Here is a 27,147-nt window from a genome sequence, read left to right on the forward strand (position 1 = left end):
TCTTTTTCTTCTTTTTCTAATTTCAGCCATAACTTTCCCGTCCGGCGATAGATTTTGACGAAATTGGACCGTTAGAAATATCTCGCTCCTCTCTTTCATTTGATATACTACCAACTCCGAATCGACCAACCGTAGAAGGCGCAACAACCATCGCAAAGAGTTGCTGCCATTGATGGCGGTGCTCCAAGCAATTCAGGCGAAACCGAAGTTCAAGGTTCCTTAATTATAGCTATTCTCTTCATTCTGAGCATGCTTATACCAATCTCATTTGAATTTTAATAAAATTTCGCATATTTTCACATTTCCTCTCGGCATGTCACACCTACTGTCACAACCACTGCCACACGTCTCAGAGCGCGGTGAACACGGGTTATGACAATAAATACGGTGTTTCTGGCCCCTGGCAAGACGATATTTCTCGAAGTTGGGGACCCAAGACAATGAAAAAGGTCTCTGCTGACTCTAATGTTTTATAAGATAAGAGGTTATTATATTCGCTCCATGCCTACGTCTTCTTTCTTAGATGCTAATAGTAAATTAGGGAGTTATGCTTACAATCCTTAAAGAAAGATACATTGGGTCATTCGGTCACTTCCTCATATGCTCTCCCCCTACGCTTTGAAGGGCTACGGGAGAAGAGCTATGAGTCCGTTCCTTCACTCCCACCACTACCTCTTACACTAATTGTCACACCTACTGTCACAACCGCTATCACACCCACTATCACATAAGCTGTCACACTATCTATTTATACTAACTGTCACAGCCTCTGTCACACTACCTGTCACAAGCACTATCACACTACCTATTACACTAAGTGTCACACCCACTGTCATATCTACTGTCACAACCACTGTCACACACATTGCCCATGTCACAACCCCTGTCACACTACCTGTCACAACCCATGTCACAACTTCTATCACACTACCTGTCACAACTACTACCACACCCCTTGTCACAACCTCTGTCACACTGTTTTTTTAAGAAGAAGAAGACTATAAATAACGAGCATTTTGTTTATTGTTATGTGATCTTGAACTAATATGATCCACATATCGACACTTATGTTGTCGTACAGAACACCACCAGTTTCATTGCTTATCACACTACTTATCACACTAGCTATCACACTACATGTTATACTGCCTATCACATTAGCTATCACAATACATGTCACAGTACATGTCACAGTACATGTCACAACACAAAGTTAGTGTGACTGATAATATGGTTGGTAGTGTGACATGTAATGTGACGGGTAGATCGGTCAGCTACATTTCTAGTCACAAAACAAGTTACTCAAATATATGGAATCAGAAACTAGTATTCAAAACTGGGCACCCAAAATCTGCTTTGGGCACCCATGTCATCTTCTCCAATCACCGACTTCATGTTAATTTCCCATATGACTTCCTTCTGCCATATCTTTAGCAACTACAACATTTCCTTACGACATCATGTTTGACCTTAGCAACTGCAATAGTCTCGATCTGCACTTGTAATTCATGTGGCTTTTTCAAACCTCACCTACTTCATCTCCACGATTTAGCTTCCTTTGGGTCATTCTCTACTTCACCCTATGACTACCTAATCTACGGCTCCGTAGCGGCAAGACCTCGATCATCGATCCCCAAGATCCGCTTCTTTAGATTTGGTAATAAGGAGGAGGTTGGGCCTGAGGTTGATCCTAAAGAGGGCGAAGAGAGAAAGCGAAGCTGGCTGAGTCGAGGTGGAGAGCTCGACAACGAAGCAAGTGGAACCGGAGTCGTCGGAGTTGGTTGTGCAGGTGGATGGAGATCGGGGTGGACCCTGGAGAGAGAGAGAGAGAGAGAGAGTGTGAGTTGTCGAATTTGGTCGGGGGCTTGGCGCCTCATGCTCCATCTCCGTCGCAATTCCCAAATTGCCGACGATGGTTTGAAGTTTTCTTTAATTTAGGATTAATGGCACATGTTGTAAATATTTATAAAATTATAGGCAACGTTTTAAGAGTTTTAAGAACCTGACATTTTTATAATTTGGAAACTTCAGCGACTTTTTTAAAATTTAGGGTGTCAAATGTAACTTTTTTATAAGAAGCCCTATATAATATTGGCTACTCGATCATTAATAGCACATGAGATTAATGGATGTTGTATTAATTTCTCCAATTCCTTAATTTTATATCATATAATCAAATTTCCAAGAAAAAAAATTATAATGCACGAGGTAATTCCTTAGTGTTTAGTGTTGTAAGGGTTAAGTACTAGTCATTTATCGTCTTTATGACATCTTACCCTCTAAATTCGATTAGTATTGCACATACTTATATTTTGTTATCCTACAATGAATTGCAGAGATACCTTTCAAAAGAAATCTTGCTAAATTCATGTTCACAAACAGCATTAAACTCACAAATTGGAAGTGAAGCTGTCAAAAAATTGAATCGCATGTTTTCCGAATTTGTGAACACACAATTTATCAGATAAGTAATGAAATTTAATACTTGAGTACTTGACTGTTAACATGTTTTTTTTTTTGGTATTGATCCTTAACAGAACTCATTCTAAGTAAAAGAAACCATAAGGTATTGGTTTATACATTAGATTCAAAGTCTATGAAAAACACAATTAATAAAATGAGGTCGGAAGAGAATCTCCTGAGACTCCTCTTCAAGAAAATCAGAGTTTAGAGCATGTTGCAGACAAATCTCATTTGCTCCCTCCCTTTGTTTTTTTTTTCTTCTTCTTCTTTCTTCTTGGTTTTGCTTTCAAGTCGAGCATTTTACAAATAATGGGACCCGTCACACTAGTCCTCTTAAAAAAAAAAAGCAAATGACATAAGTTCCTTCTATGATGTTTGAGGTATGATAGATTGGACAATTTATTAGTACCTATTGTTTGAAAGAGGACAATTTGATATATGAAGTTAGGAAGACAAAATCCAATTGGTCCAAGCGTCAAGTATTTAGTAGAAGGGATTTACCCCAAACAAATGTTTTTCACTAACCTACAACCATCACATGTTGTTAAGTGGGAAAGAGCCGATGTATGAGATCTTATACTTAAATTCAGATACCGCCACCGCTGTTTCTCAATTTGTTCAGGGCGGTTAAGGTGAAGGAGCGATCTAACAAGAATTCTCGGCTCACGTTAAGTTCTAGAGCAAGACCACCATTAATGACAAATATAGTTGATTCTATCAAAATAAAAATAAAAAACATATGCAAAAAATAAAAATTAAAAAAAAGAAATTGTTTTCACTCTTGTTCTAAAGACGACGAGTCGCATGTGCACTGCACTTCCTCTCTTCTTATCTGCTCCATCTTCCTTCCTTCCCTCTTCTTGGTCATCTCACTGAGACCGTGTGAATTACACAGCAGAAAAGTCAAAACATGCATTCTATATCAACGTCTTCACCAATGAGTTCCAGAGCAGTCAGAGTCGGAGCTTCTTGGGACACCCAGCAAAGACTCCCTTACAACCGCAACGCCCCACGAAAGTTAAAGCAAACCCCGTCCTCCACTTCTATTGCCATCACCACCGAAACCCCTCCAACTGTCACCCTAACTGCCTCAACTACCCGTTCTTCCGACCACGTTTTCGAATTCCTCAAACGCCCAACTCAAGGTAATCAGTTTCCCACATTCGTATGTAATTTGAACATATGATGTTTTTCTTGGTTGAAAATGTAAGACTGTTTCTGTTGGTTGAGGAATGTGTTTGAACTTTCGTTTCCATTTTCTGTACCATGTTGTTGTTATTCTCAAGAAGAGAGTTTTGGTCATTTTGAAAACACATGTTCAATGGAAAATGATGTTCATAATCCAAATGATGCAATGTGGAAATGTTCTGAATCCTATGTTGTAGAGGAGGAGAGAGTGAGAATGGATGACTTATATATGGGTTATGAGCGATGGTTGCCTAGTCCTCCCAAGATTCAGAAGCCAAGTTCTCCGAAGGTACAGAAACCTAGTCCGCCAAAGGTTCAGAAGCCGCAGACTGTACTCAATGCAGTCTCATTAGCTTACCTCGGTGACTGCATATATGAGGTAGGACGCATATAATTTTCTCTTTTCATTTTTTTGTACTGAAGATAGAGCTGCTTTGTGTTCTGGTTGCGACAAATACAGTTATGCAATGTTTATATATGGACTTCACTGCTAGTTGAAAAATCAGGTTAATTGTTGGAAGCACACAGTGTTCTAGAAGGAATCATTAGCAATTAGGCTCAATACATTTTGGTCTGAATTTTTATATGAAAGTTGTTCTTTTTTCCATCTTAAGATAGAGTAACGTGTCAGTGTTTGTACAAGTTCACTATGAAACAAAGCTACATTAGCAAACATGAAATGCATAACTCCAATACCACACAACAGTTGTACTTCACTTAGAGAAAATTGTAGAAGGAACTCTCTCTGAACTCTTTAGAAGCTAATGCTTAAAGAAACCCATAACGAAACCTTCATCCTCTCCCACTGATCTAACTACTTTTCAGCTGTTAAAAAGATCTATGTTTTGCCATCCTAATGTCCCAAAGAATATACTGCCATCAGCACACATATTCTGAGACCTTACTTAAAAATTAAAATTCTCCAAGTCTTTCTCATAGTAATATGCTTCTGGAGTGTTTTAAGTCAACACAGCCTCCCAGCACAACATGTCCAAAGAGCAAAGGCAGTTGGAGAGATAAAACTTGTTCAAAGATCAACGATTGCTTTGAGCGCAGATGAATGGGGTAACAGAGAAAAAGTCTACTGCAAACCTTATTACCTTAAAGCATCCAAAATTTAGCCATTAACAAAACCTACCTGAGTATGAGAAACAAGATCCCCCAAAATTTAGCCATTAACAAAACCTACCCAAGTATGAGAAACAAGATCCCCCAAAATTCTCTTGATCTAGAGTCCTAAACATTGGGAATGTGAATTCACTGGTGGCTGCCACTGACACTCCCACTTCCTAATATAACTCAAAACCTTTACTGAAATTTGCGGTTATGATAATCTGGATTGTTAATTGCAATAGACCATTGCAACCAGGTGACTCATCTGTGTAATAAAATAAATTAAGTTACATATCTCGTTTTCTAATGAAGTTGCTTTAGCTTTCTAATCTATCTCCAATAAATCACTCAAACGTTAATTTTGGGACCTCTTTTGCGGGAGCCTTTAGAAACTTGACTATTTCTTTCTTGATTGTCTTGGACTCTTCTTCACTCTTAGGTCACTGGCCCTGTCTCCCAACTGCTTCCTCTCAATCAGGATCAAAGTACCATTATCACAACTCCAAAACAGAAACAAAAAGAAGATTTAGAATTGCACCCAAAGTTGTACTCTTAATGAGAAAAGGTCTCAGAAACTTTTAAATGATAATAATATGCTGATATTAAATATATTTGTATGCTGCCCGGTTTGATTTAATATTATATTGTTACCCTACTTTTGGAGCTCAACCATACTTGATCACTTACTATCATTATTTCTGATGCAGCTATATGCTCGCAGACACTTCTTGTTCCCCCCCTTGAGTATCGAAGAGTACAATGATCGTGTGATGGCTGTTGTACGCTGTGAAGCACAGGTGTGATAGCATTCTTACTTCTAGCATGCATCTCTCAGTTCAAGATCCTTTTTATAGAATCAAAAGAAAAATTGGTAGATCTTTCCCACCCTTATTTAGTTGGGCTGGGTTTATGAATATATAATACATTATAATATGATGATCAAGTCAATTTTCATGATTCTAAGGTCAAAAGTCAAAAATTGTGGTGTTCTAATTTTTTGTATTCTAGGAAATTTCTTTGTTTTTTTTTTCCGTTCCCCTTTTGGGCCTGAATTGCTGATAAGACAGCTAGGGAATATCATGGTGCTGCAATAAATTTTTGTTTCGCTGATGTGCATTCGTAACTCTCTATGTTAATTCAAGTGTAACCTTTTTCTATCCCTAGCTATTCTCATGCTAGCGACATTTACCACCAATAAACTGCATTAGCTACTGTTTATTTAGAATATGTAATGCGATTTCCTTTATGTCTTCTGTACACTGTCAAAGAAGGTATGAGAATGTTATACAATTCTGTAATCCTTTCTATTTCAGCTGACAATACTTCAACACATATCAGTCCCCTTTACTTTTGTACGTACTAATTTTATATAGATACTTGTTTGTGACTATTTTGTCAGTATTTGTTGCATATTCAGCTTCTCTTTCCTTGAAAGGATATTGGACTACATATGTGTTAAAAAAACCATATTTCTCAGGATAAGATAAAGAGTGCATACCTTGGAAAAAGAGGTTACTTTTGCACTCATGTGTTCCGTGCAATAGATCTCAAGGGTGTGGTTCATAAATTTGTTGACTAAAATACCTGACCTTTTGCTAAAATAACTTCTGCGCATTTCAGGATGCATTGCTCCAGAGACTTTTAAAGGACAAATTTTTATCAGAAGAAGAGAGGTGCGCAGATACTTGAAGATAGATTTATAACTTTGTTAAGAGCAGTTGTATTTAATGGATCATGATTCCCTCCTACACCATTTCTTGATTGTTTGATATTCTTCTTCAGGAATGTCCTTAGGTGGGGAAAGAACATAACTTCAGCTAAGACACGAACTAAGAAGCGTGCTGGTGCAGCAGTCTATAACAGAGCATCTTCACTGGAAACATTAGTCAGTGCCCCTATGCTTTCCCTGGACTTTTTTTTAAAAATTAAATCTAGGTTTCAGAATATATTGTGTTCCAATAGGAATGTTGAGATGGCAGTATTGGTGCATTCTTGCATATTTTTACAGATATATATAATGTATTTTCCTCATAGAAATACAAAAAGTGATCCTCATATTACAAATGTATCCACACTGATTTTTCCCTCTTTTAAGTCAACATGACACATGCACATGCACATGCACCAGCAGGGATTCAATCCCTGAATTGACTCTCCACCCTTTCTGTACAGGCAGGAGGTTCTAAAAACCTAATTGCCACTGGCATGTGATTTTCCACTTGGTACCAATACTAGATAAGGATATGCACCAAAGACACGCCTGCATAACTTGTAGTGTGTGTATAAGTATTATTAATGGGAAAGGGGGTAAAATTCCAGTGTGATAATAAAGCATTCAGTCTGTTACTAATGGATATATCCTGGATATCTTCATTTTCTATTCAACATGTTTAATTAAGTACAAGATCTTGAGAGTATGTTGTGATCCTCTATTCAGGAGTTAGCTAGATGAATTGTTAACATAAAGCGACACTGAATGGTTGTAGGTTGGACATCTCTACCTGACAGATATGAACCGTTTGGAAGAAGTCATGGTGAAGTTGGGATTCTCAACTGATTCTTCGATGCAGTTGACATCAGAGGATGCTAATGGTAAGTTTGCACCACCTTTCTATGTTCAGTTTGCATGCATTAGTGCTTACTTTGCTGAAGTACTTCTTCTTCAAAGATGGGGCTATTTTGTTTTGTATACGTCCTTCCAGCTGTGGTTTCCCTTAGTTTCTTTTACATCCATCAAGTCGGTCAGTTAAACAACCTGCTTTATTCTTATTCATCTTGGCAGGGCTAGCATCCTAGTTGATGAAGATGGCACTGATCTAGTTTCCGGTGGGAAAATTTGGGCGTGGTTTGCGAATCTGTTTAGTTTAAGAAATTCTACAACCCAGAATTTTTGTTTAGGCCAATATAAAGTAGTCATGTATGCATCAAAAGCTTAAAGCTTTGTGCTCAGACAATATTGTGCAAGTACTTGTAAATTTATCAATTCACAGTTATTCTAGGTTAGGTTTAACAGGGTTTAGAATCTCCAATGGTGCTAGAGTTTGTCAATTAACAATGGTAGTTTCAGACTTCAGCATAAACAGAGGTCAGTAGACAAGGGATGGCAAAGAAACCAAATGTTAGGGGCTGGGTCATCCCTGTTTCTGGTAGCAAATTAGATACCATGTCCACAAATTACCACCTTAGTAAGAAGATCAAGATAATTTAGCCACATGCTGAAAGCACAAAGAAGAGTCTTGTGTTGCAACTCAAAAATGTTCAACAATGATCAGAACAAGCCTTAGCAAGTGTGCAACATTCAGAGTACTAAGCTTCAATCCATTCCTTAGATTCGCGTTTAAATTTCACAATAATCGGACTTCCATTCCAGGTGTAGACAACACCTTTCAGTGTTAAATTCACCCTAGACTAGCCGGAGACCCTTGAATGGTGATCTCTACGTCTCAAATGATGCTAGAGCTCAAATCCACGAACAGTGTTAGCTCTAACATAACTGAGAATACAATCCATTGGATGGCTACTGAAATCTGTTGTGGGCTAACTTGAGTAATGTCAGCATTCTAGTAGAAAATTTAGTACAAGTCTAGAAAATTTACTCACCATATTAAGTTAGATTAAGGTTAAAATTTATGATAAAAAACCATTGCAAGTGGTTCAGGGGTTCTTATCTAAAATTACGTGTTTTCCAAGCTTAGCTCGGAAGTAAAAGCTGTCAAAATGACCCATACATTGTGTTGCAATGGATAGTTGAAGAGATTTTCATGTGTCGAGAGATTAACTCATGAGGGCTAGGGAGCCACGAAACTGATCAAATTTTAGAGAACTTTAATACAATATCTGAATTGTACTCATTTTATTCCTACCGTGTTTTTTTGATAATATTTTGAGGAATTAAGAGTATTCCACAAGACCGATCATCTCTTGTGGTTGAAAATCCAGTCACCCCTTTATCCTAAGCAAGACAAGAGTGACACACACACACACACGACACAACACAACACCTTCTCCTAATCTCGCTAGTCGTAGCATCATCAATGCTCTCTTCACTTCACCCTCATCCTACATTTGCAATCTCTTTTCTGTTTCCCTGCTCACATGGTACTCCTCCATTTCATCTCTTCTTCTTTTCATTTGCTATTACTCTAGCTCTGTGTTGAGTGTTTGATCATCGATGTCCAGGGTTCCCCAGTCCAAAAAGGCAGTCTCCACCAACTGGGTTGGGCTTGAACAGAGCTCTGATCAAACTGAGAACACCAAGAGGTCCGAGGCTGATGGCTTCTGGGAGCAATGGAGGTGTACATGAAGTTGGGGAGCGGCTTTATCTGGGAATGGACTTTGGTACTTCCGGAGCGAGGTTTGCTGTCATTGATAAACATGGGTTAATTCATGCTGAGGGAAAAAGAGAGTACCCTCTTTTTATGGTATGCTACATTTTGTTTATTTTCAAACTTGTTGATTCTTGGAGCTATACACTTGATGATTGATGAGATAGAAACACATTTAGAAATGATCTAGTCTGATGGGTAGAGATCAGATTTGTGTTATTGAGTAGTTTGTGAGTATGTCACTGTATGTGTGCATAAAATTTTAACAAAGATGATAGTGAGATGAACTGAATCCGTTGTATGTGTACTGTCATTAATTATTGACTACACAGCTTGAGAAATTCAGTGTCGACCATTCTTATGAAGCAAGAACTTAGGACATGGGTTGAGCAGATAATGGTTACAGAGTTTTGTGAGAGATGAGTAAAGAGACGCTTAGATGCTGTTAGTCATTGGTTACGTTGGTCATTGGTTACGAAATTGTATGGATGCTTTGGTTCATACAAAGAAATGGATAGCTAAAAGATTACAGTTAAGTACTGCACACCTAAAAAGAAGATGATTTAAAAAAAAAAAAATTTAGCAGTATGTTTTCTTCCCCAAGTAACTGAGATTCTTTTCCATTGTCTAGAAAGAGTGAAGAAAAAATGGATTGGACGCGTTCATGGAAGGCGACACTCTTCTCACTTCTTGGAGACATTCCATATCATCTTCGTAAATTAATTGCTTCCATTTCCATTGATGGGACTTCCGCAACTACTCTCATTGTTGACAGGTGAATACGTTAAGGATTTGATGCACATTCTTGCTCTTGTGAGATCCCATTTTCCACATCAAGATCAAATTTGAATTAGGCGTTTGGCTTTGAATATGCAGCAACACAGGAGAACCAATATGGAGACCTTTCCTTTACAATGAAAACTGTCCTGATGCTGTACCAACAGTTAAATCTATTGCTCCTCCAAACCATACAGTCTGCTCCGGTTCTTCTACTCTGTGCAAGCTTGTCTCCTGGTGGAAGAAAGATGCCCCAAATAAAAAATTGGCACTATTATTGCATCAAGCGGATTGGCTTTTGTGGCTTCTTCATGGAAAGCTTGGAGTGTCTGATTATAATAATGCTCTGAAGGTAATTTTCTGTAATCCTTTTTTCTAGTTTATGCTTACATCTTCTATCTTTGAACCATTAAATTTCTCTGTTTGAATAACGTAGTTCCATTTATATGCTTTAGGCTGGTTATGATCCTGCGCTCGAATCCTATCCACCCTGGCTACTCTCTCAGCCCTATTCACAACTTTTACCTTCTGTTAGAGCTCCAGGAACAACAATCGGTCATTTGAAAGAGGACATAAGATCAGATTTTGGTAAAGTTTTCTTGCAATTGGCTTAGTAATAGGACTTGAGCAATTTTTTATAAAGCAAATCATTTTTCCATTTATGTATGGATCATTAACTTGTACAATAGCAGCTGACAATATAGAAGGCTTTCGTTGAATGTGCATGTATAAACATTCAATCTAAGAATGTTTTGTGTTTTTTCCCTCAGAGTACGGTTCCCAAGATATAATTCTTTTACTGTTTGGCACAAAAATAAAGTACTCATCAGGCTTTCAGCACAGCTGGTGTGCTTCTGATGCTGCTAGATCAATTAGAATCATACTACACATAAAATACAATAGTATACTGAAATATGGTGTTCAAATTGCTAAGGTATCTGATAGGGCCAATACATTTATGGCTTTATATTTAGGTTCTATCATCAGGTTAAGTTGATTGAGAAATATTGCAAGCCATGTAATACATATATTAACAATTTTAACCTGATGACGTATATAATATGTGATTGCAGGTTTCCCAAGTGATTGTGCTGTATGCACAGGAACCACTGATAGTATAGCAGCTTTTTTAGCAGCTCGTGCAACACAACCTGGGAAAGCTGTGAGTTCCTTCTGTTCCTCTTACTCAGTCAGAAGTTTTTGTATGGCATTGCCTAATGGTTAGGCCACTAAATCACATGACACTATTTTTGTTTCCCTCAGGCCTCAACTCCTTGAGCGTTATTTTGTTTCTGCTTTTCCCATTCCTGTCCAAGCATGCTTGCATACAATGAAGTCAAAATGCTGTTTTATAAGTTGTCAAATGCTGCATTTGTATTTTCTAGAGATCCTGTTGCTTCCAAATGTACACGTGCCCATTATCGATTGTACTTATAAAGATTCTCAAAATATCTATCCAGGTAACTTCTTTGGGTTCGACACTTGCCATAAAATTGCTGAGCACAACTAGGATCGAGGATGCACGGTATGGAGTATATAGTCATCGCCTTGACGATGAGTGGCTTGTTGGAGGTGCTTCAAATACTGGTGGAGCAGTTCTTAGACAACTTTTTACTGATGAGCAACTAGAGAAATTGAGTGAACAGATTGATCCCATGGAAGCTTCTTCTCTAGACTACTACCCACTGCAATCAGTTGGTGAGAGATTTCCAGTGGCAGATCCTAATATGGCTCCAAGGTACTTGGTTTTTCTGTTATTCTCGAAGGGACTAGGAAACAAATATAGGAGTTGTGCATGATTGAGAGTAATATTATTTGCATGTATCATAGATTTGATGTTGGAAGTAGAAGCCAATGACCATATCCTTTTACTTTTTTTTGTTCTTTTTGAGAAGAACCATATCCTTTTGTTGGTAATAGAATAAAAATAATCAGATGCGGAATATTGATTTTCATTCCTGTGCAGATTACATCCACGTCCAGAAAGTGAGGTGGAGTTTTTGCATGGGATTCTTGAATCCATTGCGCGTATAGAGGTAAGGACAATAGACATTGCCTTCTCCTCTAGTCGAGCTTTTTCAGTTGTGACAGAAATTTTAGATCTGATGACTTTAGAACCTTCTCTTACTTGTACAATAAGCAGGCAAAAGGGTACAACTTACTCAAGGAATTAGGCGCAACCCAAGTTGATGAAGTGATCACAGCCGGAGGTGGTGCCCGAAATGAAAAATGGACAAAGATAAGAGAGCGAGTACTTGGCTTGCCTGTAAGTTCTGCAATTCAAGCCGAGGCTGCATATGGAGCTGCTTTGTTGGCTTTGAAAGGAGTCCATGAGAAATGAATCTAGTTTATGTAAGATTATATATACAGTTCCTCATCTGGACTGTTTAATACTTTAATTGGCCTACTGAATAGCTTCTGATTAAGTGGCCTATGTTCTAAGGAAATGTTGCATAAGTAAGCTACTTTATTTATTTATTACTATTCTGAGTATTTTCACACATTGTTTTTATTTACATATTTTGTCATTATTTTCTCAAAAGCATGCTTCCTGGACTCTCCAGATGGAGGGGTCAGCCTGATCTGTCTCATTTGGACTAAACCCATTTTACCAGACTAATTAGCGGTCTATCCCAATGCAAATAATTGATTCCCTTCGCGAATTATGTGCATAACCCCCAGCATATGTTATATTGTTTTCTCTGGTATGTAAGCAGATAATCAACTATATTGATGCATAATAGTTGGCTGTCGTAGCGGTTTTCTCCAAAGTCCCCATAATGCTGAGAAGAAGTAGAAGTGAAAGAGAGCAAAGCTGAGGAAGTCAGGAAAGCACATTTCTTTTGGTTTCTCTTTTATGAATTCTTCTCACTTTTATCTCATTTCTTATTTCCTTCAAAGAATCTTATTTTTTTAAATAAATTTCTAACCCTTAAGTATTGGATTCATCATGAACTGATGAGCTGGAGTAGAATCTTATGGAAAAAAACTAACTTGGGTGCTTATTCGAATTATTTCTTATTTGTCTACTTTTCACAATGTAAATAAAAAATTTAAACTGTTCAAAAAGTTAACCAAACTAATAAAGATCATGTTTGCAAAAAATTGATGTAAACAAAAATCGTTTTCATAGTCGATTGCATCAAATAAATTGACGGTTGATTATGTGACTACTAGCTTTCACCATAACCGTTCATTTGTTTGATACGATCGACAAAGTAAACTTGATAAGATCGACAAAGTAAACGAATTTTGTTTATGTTGGTCTTTTACAGAAATGATTTTTAGTAATAAATTAAACTTTTGAAAGGTTAAAATAATGTATTTGTATTCCCGAAATGTGTAAATGAGTGAGAGTTCAGACGCACGTGTACATATTAGGTTCTACGCAAGTTTTTTCTGAATTTTATTTTGAAGTTGAAAGATTGCCCATGATTTTGTTTTTGTTAGAATCAGGATTTCAGTGGATGAGACTGGTAGTTTGGAGAGGGATGGGAGGTTTTCGATCTATAGACAAGTTTCCAGGATATGCTTTCGAAATGTCAGGCTTGAGGGACAAGAAACCTGTCTCTTGCCACCGTAGTCTCTTCGTAATGTGTTGTTAGAGATGAGTCTGGCCTGGGAGATTTAGAAGAGAATCTCATTCAACCGAAGTTGTAGAGCTCTCTGCAGCTCCGCTCATCAAAATCAGACGGCTCATTGTTCGCTGGGTTTCTATATAATCAAGCATAGGGGTGTTTTGGTAAAGGAATAGTAAACAGAATCAGAAGCCCACTGACAGAAATAGTTGACGGGCCTGCTAGTGGGAAATTTGTGCTCAAAATTGTAGTTATTAGTAATTTTGTATTTATTGTAATTTACTCGTCCTACGGTCCTATATAAGGATGTGATGTAACTATTCTAAAAACCAAATACACAATGTAGTCCTACGACTTATTCGGCGTTTTCCTTTCCCTACTTTCGTTTAGTTTTCTGCATCTAGCTACAATAAATCATGAATCTTATCATGGTATCAGATCCCATGGTCATGATCTATGGCCTTGTGGCTTCTGTGCTCTTATTTTTGCTTCTGCCATTTTCAATTTCTCTAGTATCCTAATAAGTTTTCCCCAAATAAAAAACCCTAACTCAAATTTTTCTTTGTATCTTGAATATGGTGTTTCATTGTCTTCATATCGGATCTCAGTCAGTAGAGCCCATCCATATCTCTCTAGATTGGTTGCTATTCTCGCAGGTGGTTCTTTATTAGCTTCATCAATGTGCGACATGCCTTGTCTCCGATCTTCCCTGATCTGCTATATATTAGACTGGACAATGTTCGGTACTCTCTTTCAATTGTTTAAAATTGAAATTTTTAGAATGCCATACTTTATTTTGGACCGGTGAATTTGAGTTGACAAGATTGATTTACCATTGATTATGTGGCTCTGGAGTTTGTTGGTGTCTATGTGAGGGATATCATCCGTGTTTAGTTGATTTGTTGCTTTGGCATTGACAAATTGGATGATCACTGCATCTATCTCTATTATTTTGTTATTGGTCTAATGTGACTGAGGAGTAGTAGATGATTTGAGGATGAATATAGGAGATGAGGAATCTCATGGTGATTATACAGAGCTCTACTTTGAGACTATTAGTCATTGATAATATTGTTGTGATCCATGGGTTTCAATCTGTGCTTCAGCTTGTTGAATTCTCCCTACAGCTTGCTGGCATCAATTTCTTTTGCACTTTTAGTATATTCAATCGAGTTTTGCTCGCTGTCACCAGCGCTCGTTTATCCGTCCTTCTCTCTACTCATTCTCCAGATTTGTCGCTTCTGTTTTGCATTGTAATCGGGGTTGGGCTTCATTGTTTCCATAAGCGTGCTTGGTGCGTGACGTCTTGAGGGGGGGGGGGGGGATGGAGTGCTTCTTCTCTAATGTGGTAATCTCTTCCCATTTTTATGATGCTGTCGATTTCAATTTGATGTTATGATTCCCTTTGCTAGTTGCGTATATATTGGGGAGATTTTCCAGTCTCATCTTTATGTATTCTTGCCACATTAATTGCTAGGTGAAGAATGTTTTGGTGATGACACCAGGTTGATTGTTGCTGTTTATGTTTTCCTATCGCCATGTTGTTATGTTTTGGCTTATATATATATATATAATAATGTAGTGCAATTAGAGGTAGTGGCCTCTGTGCAGTGCAATCGGAGGTAATGGCCTTCGTATAGTGTATTCGGAGGTGGTGGCCTCTATGTAGATGTGGATGGAGGTAGTAGCCTATGTGTGGATGTAGATTGAGGTAGTAGCCTCTTTATAAAAAAATTGCAGTGAGTCAAAATAAAAATGAGATCTGGATGGAGACATTTACTGCAATAACTATGGTGTTTATTCAATGTGGTGATATAGAAGTGTTGAAGACAAGAGTTGAAGGTCACATTATATGGTGTAAGTAGTGTTATGTTGGAGGATTGTGATGTTATAGCAGCCTTGACACCAGTGTAGATGTTCTAATCTTGATATTAGTTATGGGTGACAATTGCTATAGTGTTTCTCCTGTCCTTGCATGCTGCTTCTGAACTCTTTCTTGGTATATTTGTCCTCAGTGCTTCATATACAGTTCTTGTTGCCCTTCCTATCTTCTGGTCATTTAATTGACATGCAAATGAAAGCTGATTTGTCCATGGATATAGATGCTCTAGTTTACTCTTTCATTTGATTATTTTCATGAATGTCACTTACATGTCATGCTCTGCTTGATGTGTATTGGATCATGTGGTGAATTACTGTATGGCAAACATGTGGCTACCAACAGGTTTAGAGACACATATGCAAACCAATATGAATTGATTATTGTCCACAAGTTCAGAGTATGTTTACATTCGCATTGAAGCTTGGCTTGCTACTGCTAGTGACTTGGCCACTAATGTTGAATATGCTGAGCATTGTTGAAGAAGAACTAGTTCTGATGCATGTGGGTTTTATATATGTTGGTCATCTTCTGCTAATTGTCATTGTGTTTCTCTATTGCTAATGTCGCCAAGGGTTGAAGATGTGCTCGTATTGTTCCAACATCCCTGTGTTTTGATTTTGTGATTCTATCTGTGTTCTCTTCTTGGTTAGTAGCTTTAGTTGTTCATTGCTGCAATCATTATACTTGATACACCAAGCACATGGTTGAGGGAGAGTGTTAAAAATATGAAAGTGTTTTATTGTAATTTGCTCATCCTACAGTTCTATATAAGGTTGTGATGTAACTATTCTAAAAACCAAGAAATACACACTATAGTCCTATGACTTATACAATGTTTTCCTTTCCTTGCTTTCTTTTAGTTTTTTGCATCTAGCTACAATAAATCATGAATCTTATCATGCATGGGCCGTGAAAAACATGCAAACAAGCCAATCGAGTAGTGTTACATTCAACCTCAAGGTCATCCATACAAATAAAACATGTCTCGTGTTTCGTAGCAGCAAAAGTGTTTTGTAGGCACGCTCTAGTCACTTCATCATCAAGATGATGCTTAATATTCATCCCATCAATTTTTTAACATGCGAATGAAACCATTTTGAATCAAGGGATTGCGATAATTTTGAACAACAATTATCGCTGCCACAACATTTGGGATGTGCATTTTGTCTAGAGTAAAATGAGCTGTAATAAATTCCACGATCATACGCCTCGAAGAAGATTGCATAATACATGAAGAATCATGGTTGTATAACTCGGAAGGAGGGACTGCGATGACATCTGTTGTTGAGTTGGGGATCGTCCAAGATTCTTGAGTATCATTGCCGGGTCCAAACGTGTGTTTGGTTTGATTATTGTGCATATATTCGATATTAATCACATCAGCTTCATGACTTGCGGCTGTGGTATCAATAGCACTAACAATACATGAAACGTACTCGCATACGGTGCACGGTGGTTTCATAATTTCAGGAGTTCAGGAAGTGAGGCAGGGACATCCTATTATATATAGATATACTGGAACTGCCAATAGCAAACCAACTCGGACAAGGATTTACAAATCGAAACAAAGTTTCCTATTTCTATTTAGACTCAGATTTGGACTAAAAAATATCCTATTTTTGACGACGCCGTTTTCCGGTTACTGTAACTCTAAACTCTAGAGGAATCCATAATCACGAAAGCGCGTGACTTCCAAAAGAAAAATATCAGCAGATTCTGAGGCTTTGGTGTTGCGTGACTTCGATAAGAATACGAGACCAAGCATACAACTTTCTTTTCAAGTAAAGATCGAAGGGAAGACCGGCCGAGACATGAAGTCTCAGTCCCAAATCTATAATTAAACCGACGTCTTTTCTGCGTCCTATCATCACCGTCCGGCGGATCCCGACCAGCTGGAGAGACAAGTTGTGGAGTCTTGAATTCTAGTACTGATCGTGTTACGACCCCGAAATTCAAATGATAACAATTCAAATTCGAAGCCATGAAAAACTCTAAAACAATTTCAATAAATCGAAATCATCTTATCGTCACAGCGGATCATTACTGAGTTCATGGTACAACTCAGTCAAATTGATTTTTACAAACCAAATTTATAATTCAAGCATTATATCAAATGGAAATGTAAAAATCATCTAAATCCTCACCACACAATAAAATAAGGCAACTTCGAAGTCTTTAGAGTTGTCCGTCGATTCTGCTAATCCACACCTGCAAAACTATCCCCTACACCATCGAATAGGTGCACCGGGATTGCAAAACACAAACCTGGTAAGCTTTGCAGCTCGTATGAGTAAAACAACAAAATAACATGCATAGTAATACGAGAATAAATATCGAAACATCCAATTATAAATGTACTCATGAGTCAAAGGACGGCCCATCTGGTTGTCTAATAATATCTGAAAATATAAGTGCTCTTGAGAAATCAGGCAACCCATATGTTTAGCCAATTACATTTATAATACGGGTACTCATGAGACTCATGTACTCATCCGTTACCCCTCATGCAGTACACCGCCGGGCATTGGGCAACCCATCTATCACTCAATAATCCCAAAAATATGGGTACTCATAAGCCGGTAACCCATATGTTACCTCTCATGCCAGTACACCGGCAGACAGACTAGAGCTCTAACTGTATCGTAATTGTCGCCCGGCTAAGGCTAGGTTCCGACATGTCAACACGTCCAAAGACAGGTCCGAAGACAACAAAAACGTTTTAACATAACTCAAGTTAAAACCACATACAAAACAATCATCACATGTTATTGTACAAAACCAAGTGTCATGCTCAAATAAATAAATATCAATGCTATAAATGAACTTATTTGCAAACGGAAATTTGACAGTATATAATATAACAACTCATATATATGTATCGATTTTACCAATTAGACACATACACAACCCACTATATCATATACATATCATAGTTCAATCTTTTTAAATAAGTGTAATTATGAATCTCCGCTAAGGGTAGATTCGTCACTGTGAAATTTCACTCACCTTAGTTTTCTGAGCGTATTTCCCACAATACTGAAAGCAATTCTTTCACTCGATTAATCGATCACCTAGATTGAAGAAGAAGTGATTAGAACATTACGTAAAACCTCAAATGCCGAAATAGTATTAATGTTTTACTGTTAAACAATGTTCGGTTTTTATGAAATTACTGTTCACGTATATTACTATTCACATATTACTGTTTATATACGTATTGTCTACGTATTAATTTTCATATACGTAATGTTTATGTATTACTCTTCATATACGTACTATTTACGTATTACTTTTCAGTAAATACAAATTACTAAATTACCTTTCAGAAATTATTTTACAATCACTGTACGTAAAATAATTTTACATTCACCGTACGTAGAATAATTTTATATTTACTGTACGTAAATTACTGTTTGAAAATACACTGTTCACGCGCCAAAGCACGTGGCGGCGCGTGGGGTTCACACGCCACCTCCGGCGACAGCGCGTAGCGCTCACGTGCCTCCCCACAGTGGCAGCGCGTGGAGCTCACGCGCCACTCAAACCGGCGCGCGTGGCTTTCCCACCGCCGCCCGGATCTCTTTCTTCTCTTCCCCTCTACCTTCCCACGGCCTAGGGCCGCCTCCTACCCTCCTCACGCTCCCTCACGTGCCGCCTAAGGCGGCGGTGTTCACTTTCCTCCTCCTCCTCCGATTCTCCCCCAATTCCTCCACAAATTCTCCCAAACACACAATCACTCAATACAATCATCTAAATGCATTTCCATACCTATGCAAAGCCCTAGGACGGCCGGGAGTCACCGGAGGAGCTCAAGAGGTGAGACTGGCGGCGCGATTCAGCTTCCCCTCGCTTGCAGGTGGCTTCAGCGATGAGGATCGGAGGTGGTGGTGTGATCCCCGTTCTCTGGTCTCGCCGGCGACGTGTTTGGGCGGCGGAGGAAGTCACCGAATCTTCAATTTGGCGAGGGAGCTCCGGCACGGTGAACGGTGGCGTGTGGAGGCAGAGGGTGGGAGCGGAAGGCCGTGCGGTGCCTTTGGGGTCGACGGTGAGGGCTACGGAGGCCGGAGATGGTGGATCGCCGGAGGCGATTTGAGAGAGTGAGAGTCGGGGAGAGAGAGAGAGAGAGAGGGAGGCTGCGGTGAGGGGTTTCCAAAAATGGAAACCATAATTCCTAAAATTTCCTTTTTATTCCCTTTTCCAAAATCGGAAACTAACTTCCGTCATTAATAACTTTCATGTACGACGTCCGATTAGAACACATGACGTGTCCAAGAAACCGTATCGATGAGCTCTACAACTTCCATGAAGGAAGTTTTCGAAATCGAGCAATGGAGTAAAAGTCGACTCCCGCGTCGCGGAAACGTAACGTTTTTTCCAATTTAGATTTCCGATGACGGTTCCGTTTTCGATTGACAACGTCGCGAAGCGAAACAAATGCGGTTTATTAATTTTACAAACTTTATTAATTTCTAAGAATTCAAATTATTTGATTTCGAAAAATCGGATCATTACAGATTGGTCAGTAACTAGGATACATGTCGTGGTATTTTTCAAGGGAACTATCAACTGTTTGGGTTCTAATTAAGTTCTAACCCTAAAGAAGAGAAACTAATAATAACTTAGTCAGAAAGAAACGGTAAAACGACATCGTACAAGTTTGAATTGGGACTAAACTCTGGGCATGGATACACATTTTGGGCTTGGTCAGGAGTGAGGACCCGAATCGGAATGCATCAAAACTAGGGCTGGCAATGGTACATAAAACTATCCCACCAATTCGTATACCAACCGTACTAAATACGTTAGTATACCAAATACTCGGTATATAGTAGATGATACAATATACCGTACCAACATTAAAATACGATACGGTAGGTGATACATATTTTTCGTATACCATGATATACCGTACATACCGACTTATATTATATTAAATTATTTAATTAAAAAAATATATCTTTAAATTTCAACCGTAGATTTATTGGAAAATAAATTCAAACCGTAGAAATCTACTAATCTTAATCTAATCTCTCAGCCTCACACTCTCAGTCACTTTTAAGTTTTCTGAGTTATCTCTCTCACTTCTCGATCTGCTTCTTTTCCTTTCTCACTTCACCATAGATATATTGTTCTTTGAATCGCCGCCCGCCAAATACACTCATTTTCTCGTCTTCTTTGTCAAGTACACTCTTTTTCTTGTCTTCAATTTCTTTATTTAGTTATGAATGAATCGATTCAATCGAATTCACAATATGTATTTAAACTATTTATGCTATTATTTTAGAGAATGCTATTACGTAAAACTTTGAGGTAGGAAGAGGCGGCCCAAGTACAAATGCTTAGACCTATCAGTAGCATCATCACTGCCTACAACATGTCAATATATCTCGCCTTTTTTTTCAATCGTTTTGAGAATTTGTTAGTACTTTAACAGTTTGGCTATTTGGACTTTGGCTTTTAATTTATGACTTTGTATTTGGTAATTTGGTTGAAGTTGTATAAGACTTTGGAATTCTATTGTTATTTCACTTATTTGTTATTACTTATTTGGATTGTGCCTTTAAATTTTTAGGCCATAAATATGTTGGTAGAAGCTCATTACCAACCGTATCAACCGAGTACCAACTGTACCACTCAATTGGTATACCAACATTATTGGTTGGTATAAATGGTGGATTTTTCATACCAATTATATATTGGTTGGTATATGATATTGAAAAATTAAGGTTGGTATACCAACCAATTCACCCCTAATCAAAACTCTGCATTCAACTTGTGAACAAAGCGACTCATAACATTTCTCCCCCCTTAGACAGAAACTAGACTTCAAGTTTTACTTTTAGAATCAAGATCTTAACGCACTGAAGCTGGTCTTCAAGAGTGATATCATCAATACCTGAATACTCAATTATGCAGAGAGGGTCACCCTTAACCTTTGATGTCCAAAACGCCTGATCGCGTTGATTCACCATTAGTTAATAAGCAGATGACAAAAATTGATCCAGCAACGGTGATATTCAATATGCCAACTAACAACAGTCACTTCACTACAACGAAGAAGCAGTAAGGATGTGTTCACTAGGATCGTGGGGCAAGATGTCAGGATTATCACCAGAGTAAGTGGAGAAATCAAGGATTTGGAAAGTGACAATATGTTGAGGAGCAAAGATAAAGGAAAAGGAATTAAAGGAAACTAAAACAAGCTCAGTTCATTCATAATGCTCAAAATAGAGTAGCCAATACATATAAGACCACATAAGGGTCAAGAGACGCTAGCCAGCTTCAGGACAAAGTTTGAGCTGTAATTAGACTACTAAAATACAAAGAAGTGCAACAAATAACTTAGGTGTGTGTAGATAACATTATAAAATAGTATTTCAATTAGAGGTAAAGGGCTTTTTGGATGCCTTAGAGGCTTCCGCCTATAAGTTTCTTTTTCTATCGAAAAAAAAAACTAGAGGCAAAGGGTCGCGCGTTGCAGCAGCTTTTATTAGTGTTACGCTGTTGTTGGGTAATTAATGTTTTGTTTTGTAGGTTATGTTATAGGTAGTTATATGTGAATAAAATATAGAGTTACATGTTCATTTCCTTTTAATCTTAATAGTTTAGTAAATTTGGTGTAAAATTGTCTCAAGTTGCCAGTTCTTAAATTAAATTACATTCAATTTGTAATGCATGATAGCTGAAACAACCTGTTTTGACAACCTAATGGCTTTTCCCGGTCTGGAGGAGAACAAAGTAGAGGTCCCAGTAGAGAAGAAGCAGACATAGATAATTGAATGTATAGATATCTTACTATAACGCGACCTCATATATTTAGATGAGCAAAGTTTGTAAGGATTATTGTAACAGTTTTCATAGATGATGAGAATAGAGAAGCAAAAGTACTTGTGCTGGTAAATCGGTCTAATAGTGCGGTGCTTCATCTGATGAGTGATATAGAAGTATTTATTTGCAATAAGGGAAAAAAATTATTGTAACTGAAAGTAGGTGAAGAAAGTGATGTCTTTCTTCCGGCTTTCCTTCATGGTGTTCCATTGATACCTTGAAAGAAAAATGTGGAATTAGGGACACGAGAGTGAAAAAAACTTCGAAATTCATTATGTATGAGTAAAGAAATTTTGTTTATCTTCTTTGGTAAAGAGTACCCATTTGTCTGGTCAGCATTGATCATTTTTTCTACTTGTTATTTTCTGCAAATTGCTATGGAACATAAAGTTAGCTTCACCTGAAAGATGAAGAGACTAATATCAACAATATAGTTTTAGCATAACAAAGAAGTAATGTACTAGTCATTTACAAAAAGCTTACAATAAAAATTACTATAATCTACAAGCATATATCTTGGTTCAACATATCAATTTGAAATCTACTGGAAGCAAGAAACCGTAGGAAAGGCAGAGTTAGACAGGCGCATACAACAATGATAAATTTCATTTTGACACACTAGATATAGAATTTACTTCATATGTTGTTCCTCAAATAAGCTCTCCAAAAACCAGAACACAAAACAATTAATAATACATTGAATAAGCAAAGTTTACTTTCCCTTCAATCAATAATTTTTAGGGCTTCAACGCTTATATATATCTGAATTTTATATTCTTCATCTTTTGTTGCGTTAAGTTTACTTTAAACAATTTAAGTTACGCATTACTAACCTTAAAGGCAGTGATATTAAAACCAGAACACTACAATTAAGAGCTGCATTGCATTAAAACATAAAACATAATATTATTATAGTATAAAAAAAACAAAGCTTCTTGAAATAATAGATATTAATCATAAACCCCAGATAAATACACAAAAAAGTGAATACATAAAATAAACAAAAAAATAAACGCATGCAACAACCATATCACATGCATACCAAAATGCAAAGTCTAAACAACCCAGACCAAGGAAATCGTTAGTAATACAGACAAATAAATGAGAAAATTTATAATAGAAGGAATCATAACTATACCGAAGTCTCCAAATAACCCAAACCTAGTTTATATATACGTGAACCGTACCACCAAACAGTTTCAACTCAACATAGCAAGACGCATCAACCAACTAAAAAAGCAAATTTCTTCACGATAATCAAAACCCTCATATTTATTTGTTTTGTTTTGTTTTGCATAAATTGTGAAAGTAGCATCGAATGATCTCCACTTATTCTATACTACGATTGACAATTTTTTGCAGGGCTAATTTAAAATGCTATTTTGGCCCCATCACATAGCACACCTTATTAAACAAGAACTAATAGGTGACTTGCAATCATTGATCTCAAAATCTTGATATAGCTTAATATGGGGCGTATTTTCTAGACTTGTTATGGATGTTCTACTAAAAATGGGTGTTAGCAAGCCCCTAATATACCAATGTAGACATTACTCACATCACAATAGATTTTAATGGCTAGTTGGACATCCAATGGATTTTATTCTCAGATTATGTTGAAACTACCATTGTTCATGGAAGTGAGCCTTTGCATCATTTTAGACGTAAATATCACCATCCAAGGGTCTCTGGCTAGTCCAGTGTGAATTTAGCTTCGAAATGTCTCGTCCTCGTTTGTATTGAAAAATCGGTGTATTGTGAAAATTGAACGTGCATTAAGTAGTACATTGAAGCTTTGTCATCTAAATGTTGCAATGTTGCATACTTGCTAAGGCTACTTCTGATCATTCTCTGCCATTGTAGACCATCTTTGCGTTGCAGTGTTTTTGTGTAGTAGTGCCACCAATTGGTAATGAAAAATAAAATTAATTACATAAAAGATTTTTTTAATGAATGCATAAAACACCTGTCGACTATATTTTTCTCCCAACTCTAAAACACCTCCAGGTATATTCATATATATCTATCAAAAGCTACTTCATTTACGCATGAGATATGAAATTAAATTTTGATATTCTAGGTTTGCAAATGCTTGATTCTTGCCCTCTCTTAGACCTTAATCCTTTTGTAGTAAATTGAAAGATGGGATCAATGTCTCTCTTAGATGATCAATTCAATGAACACCCGTATAACGATTAGGCGGTGCAATAGCTGAATGAAGGAGACTTGTCGGTGGTTCTTTCTCTTCTTCTCTGCTTGTTTTATATTATATTGATGTTTACGAGTTTATATATGATGTATATCGATTAGGCGAATCAGCATTGATATCTGGAGAAAACAGATTTGGGCACAAACATCAAAAGAATAAGTTGAGAAAGAACGATAGTACATTCATGGGCACATCGATTAAGTTGCGCCCCGAATCTTTTATCACATTTATTACTATTTAAGCCTAGGTACGATGTTTTACCGTTATCCAAATTTTAAGATTTTAACGTTTGATTAGTCGTAAACGGAGCTCGTTGGAGGAAAACCGTTCGGAAAGTTACTATTTATAGTAGGGTTTTGTTTTAAAAGAAGGTAAGTTTCATTTTTTGGTAGAAAAAAAGGCATACTCGCGAATGACCACCAAAGCCTGACTTTTTTCTCTTTCGGATCGCCGACGACACTGCGCCGCCGTCCAGCCAAACTGGGTTGCCGCACCAGTCACATCTTGAAGCTTGGCAGGGTAGCAGTTCAACTGTTCGATCTGGGTTGGTGTTGAAGCCCGTATCACCGCCGTCCAATCCTTCTTTCGTCAAAACTCTCTCCTCCAGCCACCAATCTTGGAGCTACTTGTCTAGTTTTGAAGATCTCCTCACAAGCAACAATCTCTTTAAAGGAATCGAACAAATTCGAAGTGTAAGTACCCGAATCAAGAAATTGAAATTATAGGGTTTGAAATTTGGGAGTTTTTGGATTTGTTGCAATTTCACTATTTAGAGTTAAAATTGGGTGTTGTTGTAGTTCAGAAAGTTGTTAGAAATGTTGTTTGGAGTGTGGTGGTGTAATTTGGTGACCATAGGTGGTGGTCAGAGTTGGGTTTGTCGGCCGCCACTTCCGGCTACACGTAGGGCAGCTGCCGCAGTGCCAAAGTTGTTTTTAAATGCGTTTTGAGGCTTATGATGGTTAAGGATGGTGTAAGATTTTTTTCTGGAATTTTTGAAGGAATTTTGGAAGTGGTTTATGCGTTTTTGTTTTCCCAAAAGTTATCGTTAAAAAGATGAGATCTTGTTCCGTTAATTGGGGAACTCTTGATATTAAGATCTTAGATTATTTTGGGGACAGTATGCAAGTAGTTCGTGAAGTTGGAGGATTTTTGGTTGGAGGTAGAACGATTTAGGTGAGGGATGGCATTTATGTTACTTTTTTTTTATTTTTACGAATAATAAATTGAATTCTAAATATGTCTCTTAAACAAGACGTGAGAAGACTTGAGCCGATGAGACTTTGAACTAACACCCGGCGTAGTTGGGTTACTGTGAGTGGACATTTATTTTAAAGAAAATGCATGCATGATTAATTTTAATATCTAATAGTTGTTGTGCTATCACTCTGAGGATTCTAGTGTAGTAACCTAGTTCAATCATTAGTATATAAACGCGTATCCGTAATTGTAATCATATGTAAAACAAAAATACTTGTACCAACATGCAAAGTAGTAACATCCTAACGGTCTAAAGATTAAAGTTTCAAGTCTTCAATGGCTCAAACTGAAAACCTCTCACCCAAACAGCAACACCCCTTACCATTGCCAATTCTCAAACTACAACTTCCTTAAAAAATCAAATAAAAACAATCGGAATTAGAACCACTGTATAGATGTCCAACAGAGGTGGGTTTGAATGGCGGTGGAGGCAGATAAAATTCACTACCTCAATAAGTCAATTAGACAATAGTTGATAGATAACAGACAAAAAAAATAACATTGTCTCAAAATTCGAACAATTATTGTTTCCGAAAAAATGATAAATACCATTAATTTAATCAGTGATTTATGAATTTGTACCATTTATATTGGTTCTTAACTCTCTCATACCTGATTTATGAATTTTTCGGTGACATGATCAAGGCAGTCGTCCAAACGGACTGTTTGGGACTGGAGTATGGTCGATTTGGAATCGACAACATACTCGTAGATGGGACCAATGGATACGTTATTAACAAGGTGTCAAGAGGCGGCGTAGCACCAGAAAACATGTTAAAATGCTTGAAGAGTTTTAAGGATTTTGCTACTCAACTACACCCACCAAAAAACAACTACCCCGAGGTATTCAACGACTTCATGGAGAAACCAAACGAAGTACATAATCTGTAAGTACTCTAAACCTTGCTGGCTCTCGACCAAAAAGATTACTTCAATAATGGGAAATGTCTTATGTACTACTTCACACGTGGTATTTTTAAAAGATGGCACAATTACATGTGTGTATTCATTCAAGACAATGTGTTTTATCTTGCATCTGAATAAATTGTTTACATTTTTCTTCAATCAATGGTTTCGTATTTTGGTATTGTCTAAATGAGATTGAAAACAATTGTTCTCCATAGTTTCAAAAGTGTGTGGAAGGGTCCCCCCTCCTCTCCAACAATAACCCGTGCTTTTGAGAAGAAAAAAAACCAACAAAAAATGTAAATAAAAAAAATAATGTGTGGGTCTAGTTTCTATAATAATACCTAAATAAATGAGTATGTCTTGTTTCTACGTACCAGAATGGTACTACCATTATCTTCTTGTCTGCATGACATGGTAGTGAAAGTGTATGTAATTGCCCGATGGTCAAGTACATTGGTTTTAGATGAATATATTTGTGAGCTCGTTCACCTTTAAAAAAGTTAAATCAAAATAAAATTCTAAAGATCCAGATGGTGATCATAATGAATTCAACAACTAAGGGCAACGAATTGATAAACGCATTGAGATCCTTCAAAGGAAATATAACATGCAGTAAAA

The 27,147-nt window shown here is 37.4% G+C and overlaps 2 protein-coding genes across 4 annotated transcripts; both read left to right on the forward strand.

Moving 5' to 3' along the window:
* Window positions 1-3,339: 3,339 nt before the first annotated feature.
* LOC126783711 (uncharacterized) lies at window positions 3,340-7,730 on the forward strand. Its single transcript, XM_050509227.1, has 7 exons — window positions 3,340-3,608; window positions 3,849-4,030; window positions 5,472-5,561; window positions 6,385-6,437; window positions 6,547-6,649; window positions 7,251-7,356; window positions 7,547-7,730. The coding sequence occupies exons 1-7, from the start codon at window positions 3,374-3,376 to the stop codon at window positions 7,558-7,560; spliced, it is 783 nt and encodes a 260-aa protein (XP_050365184.1). The 5' UTR covers window positions 3,340-3,373; the 3' UTR covers window positions 7,561-7,730.
* A 1,011-nt stretch (window positions 7,731-8,741) lies between these two features.
* LOC126783619 (D-ribulose kinase) lies at window positions 8,742-12,359 on the forward strand. 3 transcript variants are annotated; one of them, XM_050509121.1, is made up of 9 exons: window positions 8,742-8,862; window positions 8,944-9,185; window positions 9,725-9,864; window positions 9,966-10,218; window positions 10,322-10,454; window positions 10,940-11,028; window positions 11,327-11,604; window positions 11,833-11,902; window positions 12,007-12,359. In XM_050509121.1, the coding sequence occupies exons 1-9, from the start codon at window positions 8,799-8,801 to the stop codon at window positions 12,205-12,207; spliced, it is 1,470 nt and encodes a 489-aa protein (XP_050365078.1). In that variant the 5' UTR covers window positions 8,742-8,798; the 3' UTR covers window positions 12,208-12,359. The 3 variants fall into 3 exon arrangements, with proteins under 3 accessions (XP_050365078.1, XP_050365079.1, XP_050365080.1); XM_050509122.1 differs by having other exon boundaries at window positions 12,010-12,359; XM_050509123.1 differs by lacking the exon at window positions 8,742-8,862 and having other exon boundaries at window positions 9,040-9,185; window positions 9,721-9,864.
* Window positions 12,360-27,147: the final 14,788 nt, after the last annotated feature.

This window comes from Argentina anserina, chromosome 2 (assembly GCF_933775445.1).
Source record: "Argentina anserina chromosome 2, drPotAnse1.1, whole genome shotgun sequence".
In the NCBI taxonomy this organism is placed as follows: domain Eukaryota; kingdom Viridiplantae; phylum Streptophyta; class Magnoliopsida; order Rosales; family Rosaceae; genus Argentina; species Argentina anserina.